Below are 9,465 nucleotides of genomic sequence, written 5' to 3' on the forward strand. Positions count from 1 at the left end.
AGCATGGGGCGGGTAGTTCCGCCGGCGCCGCGGTGCATCGTGGTCCGCGTAGTTCCGGGGCGGCGGCGGCGGCGGCGGCGAGAGGCCGCGCGGGCCTTGTGGGAGCTGTAGTTCGGCGGGGCCGCTCGCCCCGCTCGCCGCGAGTGTCCCCCCGCCCCGCGAGGCCATGCCGGGCTTCACCTGCTGCGTACCGGGCTGCTACAACAACTCGCACCGCGACAAGGCGCTGCACTTCTACACCTTCCCCAAGGACGAGGAGCTGCGGCGCCTCTGGCTCAAGAACGTCTCCCGGGCGGGCGTCAGCGGCTGCTTCAGCACCTTCCAGCCCACCACGGGCCACCGCGTCTGCAGCGAGCACTTCCAGGGCGGCCGCAAGTCCTACCTGGTGCGGGTCCCCACCATCTTCCCGCTGCGCGGCGTCAACGAGCGCAAGGCTCAGCGGGCCCGGCGCCCCCGCCCCGCCGCCGCCGCCGCCGCCCCGCAGGGCCCCGCGGCCGCCGAGGCCCCTGCAGGGGGCGCGGCCGAGGACGTGAAGCCCATCGACCTGACGGTGCAGGTGGAGCTCGGGGCCGCCGCCACCATCGGGCCCAGCCCCGTGCGGCTGCCGGTGCCGGTACCGGCGGCGGCGGCGGCGGCGGGGGAGGAGAGCCCGGCGGAGGGCGGCCCCCCCGACCACTCGTACTCGCTGTCGTCGGGAACCACGTCGGAGGAGCTGCTGAGGAAGCTGAACGAGCAGCGCGACATCATCGCGCTGCTGGAGGTGAAGATGAAGGAGATGAAGGGCAGCATCCGCCGCCTGCGCCTGGCCGAGGCCCAGCTCCGCGAGGAGATCCGCGAGAAGGACCGGCTGCTCCACGCCGCCAGCGCCGGCACCCGCAAGCGCCACGGGCTCTGAGCGCCCGGCCCGGCGCGGGGCTCTCCATCCCGGAGCCTCCGCCGCGCTCGCTGCGGTGCCGGGCAGGGCGGCGATGGGATGGAGCGCGGCCCCTCCGCGCCCGGCTCAGCCCACGCTACGGCAGCCGCCGGCCGGGCGAGGCCTCGCCGCAGGATTCCCCTGCCAGGATTGCATCAGCGCCCTTATTGCCCCGACCTTATCTCCGGTGTCACCTCACACCGGGCCCGTCAAACCCGCTGCCTGCGGTGTCGGAACGCGCTGCTCGTAGCGTGGATGGGACCCGAGTCGTCACTAAGTGGATGTAGGGTATCAGTTTTCAGCAAATAAAACTCGCTCTGTGTCAAGTGAGGTAACAGCAACACTACCCTGGAGAAGGCGTGTCCGACTGCCATGGGCGCCGCACCCATCGCGGGATGGTCGGTGATGTCGCGTTCAGCCTCGCTCAGTGGAGGAAAGCTTTAGAAACCCTCTCAGGGTGATGTGTTTCTTCAGTAAATTACTGATGCCATAAAAGACTGCTGTTCCAAGAGTGACAGAACCCCCAGATTAAAGAGTGTTCTCGTACCGTGTAGTTTCTGCTTTCTCTGCAGCGTGTGTGTGTTGGTTACAGATGTCTCCGTGCTCTTGACACCAGTAAGGATTACAGTCTGGTACAAAGAACACGGTGGCACTTAACAGCTGTAGTTTATCTCATTGGCTTAAGACTCCCTCTCATGAAATGGAGGCTTTGTAACACATTGGAATTTTAATCCTTGGCTTTCTTTCTGAGAACCAGGATGAAACAGAAGTGACTTTACCTGCAGTGGTTGCAAACCTTTCCTGTCTAATCCTAAACTAGTTGGCATGACTAATAATCTGTACATTAGGCAAGACCATACTAAAACCTGCTTGTGTGTTCTAAACCAAGATTTAAGAGTATTGTAACAAATCTATGTGGAATGGTTGTGTAGTGTCTGTTTCTAGCCAGCGTCAGTCCCTTCTCTTTCTGCAACAGGAAACCAAATCAGCGTTGGCTAGAAAGAGGGTGGAGTGAGGGTAGCAAAGCCACGGGTTTGGCTTGGTTATGCACGTCCAGCCTGGCTGGTGGAACAGATCCCTCAGCAGTTTGGAGGAGAAGGGGAGTGTCTGGTGCCCCAGCACGGCCCTGTGGCAGTGGCAGTGCCGATGGATGTTGAGAACAAAAGGCACCTCACCACAGCGTGCCCATATTCGCCTTCGAGGGGAGAATTCCCAGGTGTTCCCTGGCTCTGTGAGATCCTTCTGGAACCGGAGTGCATTGTTCAGTAGATTGGGATGTCACTTTTACTAAATTTTATAGAGGTATTTTCTAAATGTAAAAAGTATCTTTAGTTGGAAATTATGTAATCTTTGTTAACACTGGCTAATGTAGCTTTACAACCATCAGCTTCAACACTGTATACAACCGAACAAAAGGGCACCGTGGGGTTTTGTAGCCGGAGGTTTCTCTGTAGGTCCTGAAGCCAGTTCAGCTCCAGGTTGTCACAGCCTGCTATGTGATGCATGGCTCATTTTTTTATTAACGTGTGTGCCAAGTTGGATGGCCATCTGTAAGGATGCTACATGTCTATCCATGTACTAAGTCCTTGCCATTATTTCAGTTTAATTTATTCTCCAATCTGATATGTAGCTCTCCAGCTCTGTGCTATACTGATTTTTCTGCGAGTTGAGTTAGCGGCAATTTTTTCATTTGGTCGGTTTGGCCTGTTGTTTTGGGTTTGTTTTTGGTTTCTTTTGTAGGACAAGCAGATACCTGCTCCACCATGGGATCTAACATATGTGATTGGTCCAGCAGCTTTAGATGCTCCCATCAAGACAGTAGGCAGCACAACATCCTCCTCGCAAACGAGGCTGGTTGTGCATCTGAGCTTGTTCAGAACGTGCATGTCCTGACAGTCATGGTACTTTTTCTACCATCGGGATGCACTTCAGGATGTTCAGCCATTAGGCCTTGCTGGACTGGTTACCTGCTGGACTGACTTCTCCAGGTTACACTGAGGTGCTAACATGCTTAATTTTAATAAAGTATATTTTGTTTTCTTACGTTTCCTGTCTCCTTGTGGCTTATATCTCTATTTCTGAAAGGTTGTGGCTGTAGCTTTGTCTTTTCTTTTGTAACATTTTTTTATTCATTGTGAGCCCCACAGCTGGAACAGCAGGAATGGCTTTACATTCATCACAGCTGGAAGAGCAGGACTATCTTTACATTCATGTAGGGTGAGGAAGAGGAGTTTGAGGTCAGTTCAGCGTACCACACACCTGCCTGTGCAGAGATTGGAGCCATTTTGATGAGCCATCAGTCACAGGGTGCTCTCTGCAACCAGGAGGGATTTGAGCAGGGAACCAGGCTTCCCCCAGGACTTACCCAGCATGACTCTCCTGTCTAATGCCTGGCGGAGAAAGGAGAGGCATGGCCTCCCACGAGCCACCCTAGTGTAGGAAAGATCTTGCATGTTCTCTTAGAACTTGTAATTCCACTTGCCAAAGCTCCTGGTTTCAGATTGGTTTCGAGTTATTAGTTTCAAGCAAATGTATGTGGCAAAAAATTTCAGCTGTGCCTCTACCATCACATTTTTGGGTTGAACTGGGAATGCAGTTAAATGCAGTTGCAGGATGGGAGGTGATTGTCCCACTCTGCTCTGTGCTGGTGCAGCCTCACCTCGAGTTCTGGGAGCAGATTTGGGCACCACAGTACAAGAAGTGTCTGAGGCTGTAACAGAGCATCCAAAGGAGGCCGTGAGGATGGTGAAGGATCTAGAGGGGAAGCCATGTGAGGAGTGGCTTGTTCAGCCTGGAAAAGAGGATTCTGAGGGCAGAGCTCACTGTGGGCTGCAGCTGCCTCAGGAGGGGCAGCGCTGATCGCTGCTGTCTGTGACCAGTGACAGAACCTGAGGGAATGGCTGAAGCTGCGCCAGGGGAGGTTTAGGCTGGATGTTAGGAAAAGGTTCTTCACGCAGAGGGTGGTCGGGCTTTGGGAAAAGCTCCCCGGGGAGGTGTCGCGGCCCGCGGGCTGGCGGAACCCACAGAACGCTGCACACCGCCCTCAAGTGTAGCGCGGGCCGCCAGGCCCGGCCAGCGGTGTCAGGATGGCCGAGCGGTCTAAGGCGCTGCGTTCAGGTCGCAGTCTCCCCTGGAGGCGTGGGTTCGAATCCCACTTCTGACAGCTGTGCTTTTTTTGCGTTACCCGCCGGTGGTTCATCAGTTAACTGCTTTTGTTTTCCACTCACGGCCCCGCCCGCCTCCCTCAGCTAAAAGCGCCCGCCGGGCGGCGCAAAAGGAGCTGTCAGAAGTGGGATTCGAACCCACGCCTCCAGGGGAGACTGCGACCTGAACGCAGCGCCTTAGACCGCTCGGCCATCCTGACCTGCTGCTACAAAGCTCTTTGCAGCCACCCCCCATGCCAGATCCGGGCTGAGCTGCCGTGTCCGGTCACCGCTGGGACACGGCGGAGACACGGCGGAGACACGGCCGGGACACGGCCGGAGACATGGCCAGGACACGCCGGGGACAAGGCCCAGCCCAGCCCTGAGCCACGGCCTGCACTAGCGACCGGCGTGATGGGGCCAAGGGCGCGCTGAGCATATGGCAGCAAACTGGGAGTGTGGCTGATAGTCCAGAGGGTCCTGCTGCCACCCAGAGCGACCCGGACCAGCCCGAGATCCGGGCTGACAGAAATCTCCCCAAGTGGAGGGTGATGAGGCACTGCTCAGATTGACCAGAGAAGCTGTGGCTGCCCCGTCCTTGGAAGTGTTCAAGGCCGGGCTGGAGCAAGTCCAAGGGCTTGGAGCAACCTGGTCTAGTGGAATGTGTCCCTGCATGGCAGGAGGTTAGAACAAGGTGCCTTAAGATCACTTCCAACCCAACTTATTCCAGGATTTAACAAGGAGACGCGTGTCGCCCCCGCAGAGGGAGCACCATCAAGCACTGCGATGCGCCGGAGGCCACCAAATGCGCCCGGCGAGCCCCGAGCAGGACGCGGCCGCACAGAAGGTTCGCGGTGACCCGGGCCGCTCCGGGCAGAGCATCGCCAGCATACCGAGGGGGCTGTCGCGGTGGGGGCCGCCCTTTGTCGGCGCTCCCCCTGCACGGGGACACGGCGACACACCGGGGGCGCAGCGCCGCGCCGGGCGGAGGCTCCGCCGCTGCCCGGGGGCGGCGGGGCGGGGGCAGCCTCGGGGCTCGGCCCGGCCGCCCCGGAGCCACCCGCGCCCCGCCCGCGGAGGGGCCGTGCCGGGGCCGTCCCGGGCCGGTGCGCGGCATGGCGGGGCTGCCCGGCGCCGCGCGAGCCCGGAGCGCCTCCCCGGGCTCGCCCCCGGCCCTGGACGGCTCCTTCTTGCTCTCGCCGCTCGGGGGGCTGATGTGCGTCCAGGCTGTGAGTACCGGGCAGGGGGCGCGGCGGAGGGGGGAGGGCATCACCCACTTGGGTGCTTTTTTTCAGCTGGAAACAGCCCGGGCTCTCTTTGGCTGCCGCTCCGACTCCATCTCCGCTGTCTAACCCTAGGTAATCCCCAACCCTAAGACAGTGCAGCCTCCTCTCGCCTCCTTCATTTTGTAAAGCCAGAGGAAAAGTCGGATTGTTGTCCTCACACCCCTTGCCGGTTGTAACTCTGCTCAGTGGTCCCCAGTGCCAGGTACGGGCTGATGCGCGGGCATCTCCGCAGGACACGGCCAATGGGTCGGGAGAGTGTGAAGCCCAGTGACTCCAGGGGAGCTGTGCTGGGGTTGCTCATGAGGCTCCCACGCTCCCTGGAACACTCTCAGGTCTCCAGGTTGTCCTCCCAAGGCTTTGAGGGCTGCTCTCAGAGGAGCTCCAAGGTCTTTGCGCCGTCAAATCGAGCAGCAGCATCACTGCCCATTGCTTCAGCATCGGAGGCAACTGCAATAATCTCCTGCTGGTGCTCTCCCCGGGTGCTGCATGAATGCACGGGATGGGTGTTCAGCTGCCTGCTGGGCCACTTGTGACCTGCCCACAGTGCTGCCCCGCTGCGTGGGAGCCTGTTCACTCGTCCTCTCTCCTCGGGGCAGTGTTGTGGGATGTGCCCTGAGCAGCCACCGTGAAGCAGCTGGCACAGACCTGGCTCCAGATTCCAGCCCCTGGCTGGTGGTGACATAGAGAAAAACGCTGAGGACAGGGGCTGGGCAGGATGCTGCTGGGGGTGCCTTGTAGGAGTGACAGGAAAGAGAGATGGAAACAAGACCTTTCAACTCTGCAGCTGGTTCCACCCCTGCAGCCCCTTGCTCAGGCCACGCTGTTAAACAGGCTCCTGCTTTCCCTCGGCAGCAGCCAGAGCGGGGCAGCTCACACGTGCCACCTCCCACTCCTGCAGGAGCCCCTCTGCATATTTCTCCCCAGCACATATTTTGTGATCACGAGTGTTAGAAATGGATGTGACAGACAAGGAGGCATTGTCGGAGCAGCCAAGCACCAAGCAGGGCGTTGGACGCGGGCAGGACAAAGGCTGTTGTGTTGCCTCCATGACAATAGGCGGTGCGGGCTCACACAGGGCACAGCGGCTTTCCAAGGAGCCCTTCTCCCACCGAGTGTGCCGCTGCTTTCCTGGAGTGAGGGGAACCCAACTGCTGTTGGTGCTGCTGTGCCTGGGCTTGTGGGCGACATTCTGTGCTCCTCCTGCAGGAACCAGCCCCTGAACAGGTTCCCCGTTTCACCCCACAGGTGCTCGGTTTGTTGGTGTGGTCTCTCATCGCCGCCACGACGTACCACCTCCACGCGGCATATGGCTGGGTGATGTTTGTGTCCCTCTTCTTCTGGATACTAACACTCCTTTTCTTCGTGACTTACCTCCTGCAACTTCATCAGAAGTTCTACATGATCCCCTGGTCCCTCGTGGTGCGTAGCTGAGAGGGAGTGAGGAGGGATCCCAAGAGGGAAACATCTTGGAAAGACGGTCTGGGAAGGCTTCAGTCTCTTCTGGGCTGATGGAACCAAGTCCCCTGCACTCTGCACAGTGACATTGTTTCATTCTGCCCTTGAATTGCTTAGAAAATGCTCAAACAGAAAAATCCTGTGTCAATCCAGAAAGTTATAGCCACCAACTGCTGCAGTTGTGTCATCCTAAAACCTCCCAGCACAACCTGGGGAGCATTTAATGTGTTCTCCTGGGGAACGGGGAGGAATGTGAACCTGAGCCTTTTGCTCCTGCCTCGCCCCAGCATGCACGAGCCTGAGCCAGACCTCATGAGCTCCTCTTTGTTTCCCCAGCTGATGATCTACAACGCCGTGGCCACCGTGCTGTACATCACCGCCTTTGTGACGTGCGCGGCCGCCGTGCAGCCGACGTCCTGGCGGCAGTGGGACTACAACCGCAGAGCTGCCGCCTCCGTGAGTACTGGCGGGCAGGGGAGGGCCGGGGGGCTGGGGCAGCCACCCTGGTCACACGTGGGATGTGCTGCTCTTCCAGTTCTTCGCCTGCGTCACGATGATCACCTACGGGGTGAGCACCTTCTTCAGCTTCCGCGCCTGGAAAGGGCTCGGCAGCAACGCGGCCACCAGCCAAGTGACCGACCACGCGTAAGGAGTGGACAGCAAAGCCCGGCCATGGGCCACCCTGCACCAGCTTGTGCCAGGCTTGGCGGCTTGGAGCCTCGTGTGCCACCAGGGCTCGTTCTGGGACCAGCCTGTGCTGGCAGCAGTGGTCAGCACCGATGCTTCCAGCTGACGTGCCCACAGCACGATCCCACGGGGGACACGGACTCGCTGGGGCTGCAGCTCCTGCTCATCCCTGAGGCTCATCTAGACCCTCACCAGAGCAGCTCCACTGAGGGGGCTCAGCCAGTTTGGCACAGTCCAGTACTAAAACTGACTAACCCAAGCCCAGGCTCCCCTCTCTGCTCATTCACAGCTACAGTGTAAGTAATGCAATTAACAGGGTGCAGAAACAGTGGCAGAGCTGGAAGATGAGACGTGAAGCAATGGAAGTAGTCATAACTTCTCTTGTATTGATTTCTAACAATTTGAATATAAAGTTTATGCTTTAAATAAAAACATTCCTAAATCTAGCACTGGAGTCTGTAATGAGAAAACTTGTCTTGTGAGAAGGCAGCACAGCATGGCAGGGACAGCAGAGATGTCACTGCAGAGGTGGCTGTTCCTTCCCACTCCATGTGGGCTGTGGAAGGAACAAGTCCACAGGGTTCACCTCTCATTGCTTTATGCACACACACGCTCAGAGTGTGCAGCCAAGACCACAAGAACACAAACGAGGTGCCAAGGCTTTGATCACTCCCTCTTCCTGGCTCAGCACCACACACTCCTGAGTTCACCTAATTAACTAGCAAGTCAATTTTGCCCATTAACTGCAGGGCATTTCAGAAATTACAATCAAGACTGCAAAAGCTCTGGGAACACAGGCAGGATCAATGCTTCAGGAGAGGGAAGAACCACACTGCTCTCCCATGCTGCAGACCACAAATTCACCTTCTGGGTGTTTGTCAGAATGAGAAGTGATGCCCAACCAGGCAGAGCAGCTTTTTTCCTTTCACACCCTCCTTGTAAAAGGTAGTAAAAGTAGATTCAGTGAGTTCAAAACCTGGTGCATGGTGAGCTACACTGCAAATCTTACTGCATGCTCTGCATGGGAAAAAGATTTACCAGGTTGTCTGCAGAGGCAGGATCAGGAAATGGAACTGCATTAATGGAAGGTGAGAACTGAAAAGGAACTGGACACATGGCATTGGCCCATGACAGATCAGCCTTTATTTGGTTGTCAGTGGGTAAATCAAGGGTCAAATTTCCACAGTTATGAATATATAGACACACACACACACACACATATATATATAATATATATATATATATAACATAAACAGTAAGTAAATAAAACCCATAAAATTAATAAAAATTAACATCAGAGGTCACTATTGAATTTCAAAATCTAGACAGAAAATTTACTTACAAACACTGATAAAGGACAAGGGTCTCAGCCTTCCAAACTCTGAAATGTTCCAAATTAACTTAGTTAGCATTCCTCCAGATTCAGCTGTGTCACCAGGCAACTGAGGATCCAGAATCTACATCTCTCTGGGAAGATGTGACCAAAGAAATGATGTGCTGTTCCTATAAAGCAGCTGATGGCTGAGCAGCATGAATTCTGCCTTGGCACCTTGTAAAAAACTTCCCTGCACAGACTGTTCAGTTAAAACCACATCCCTGAGAACTGAGCATCTTTTACTGCCAGGTGGCCAAGCTGGATGGGATTGTGAGCAACCTGCTCCAGTGGAAGGGGGGTTGGAACTGGATGATTTCCAGTAAAGCAATGGTGCTGCAGGAACAGAAGGAATAAACTGTTCTCTGTATTCAGCAGAGACAGGACAAAGAACAAGGAGCTCAAACTGCAGCTCAGGCACTTTATATCAGAGTGCAAAAGGCTCCCTGCAGCAGTAGCAGCAGCTGGGCACTGCAGAAAACTGTCCAGACAAACCACAGCAGCTTCTTAGAACATCCTGACAGTCATGACAGGTAGAGCTGGGGAAAGGAAGACTGCCTCACACAGTCTCTTCCAACCTGTAAAAGGTTGTATGTATGTATGTATGTA

The 9,465-nt window shown here is 56.5% G+C and overlaps 2 protein-coding genes and 2 non-coding genes across 4 annotated transcripts; 3 read left to right on the top strand and 1 right to left on the bottom strand.

The window, feature by feature from the left end:
* The first annotated feature begins 28 nt into the window (after positions 1-28).
* THAP11 (THAP domain containing 11) lies at positions 29-2,956 on the top strand. The gene has a single exon (XM_031505821.3). The coding sequence runs from the start codon at positions 167-169 to the stop codon at positions 893-895; it is 729 nt and encodes a 242-aa protein (XP_031361681.1). The 5' UTR covers positions 29-166; the 3' UTR covers positions 896-2,956.
* Positions 2,957-3,993: 1,037 nt separating this feature from the next.
* TRNAL-CAG (transfer RNA leucine (anticodon CAG)) lies at positions 3,994-4,076 on the top strand. Its single transcript has one exon. It is a non-coding gene; the product is annotated as a tRNA-Leu (tRNA).
* Positions 4,077-4,194: 118 nt separating this feature from the next.
* Positions 4,195-4,277, bottom strand: TRNAL-CAG (transfer RNA leucine (anticodon CAG)). The gene has a single exon. It is a non-coding gene; the product is annotated as a tRNA-Leu (tRNA).
* An 848-nt stretch (positions 4,278-5,125) lies between these two features.
* Positions 5,126-7,930, top strand: PLLP (plasmolipin). The gene is made up of 4 exons (XM_021541196.3): positions 5,126-5,285; positions 6,588-6,761; positions 7,134-7,253; positions 7,333-7,930. Exons 1-4 carry the CDS (start codon positions 5,172-5,174, stop codon positions 7,444-7,446), a joined length of 522 nt encoding a protein of 173 aa, XP_021396871.1. The 5' UTR covers positions 5,126-5,171; the 3' UTR covers positions 7,447-7,930.
* The last annotated feature ends 1,535 nt before the right edge of the window (positions 7,931-9,465 follow it).

Source organism: Lonchura striata, chromosome 11, assembly GCF_050655825.1.
Source record: "Lonchura striata isolate lonStrDom1 chromosome 11, ASM5065582v1, whole genome shotgun sequence".
NCBI lineage: Eukaryota > Metazoa > Chordata > Aves > Passeriformes > Estrildidae > Lonchura > Lonchura striata.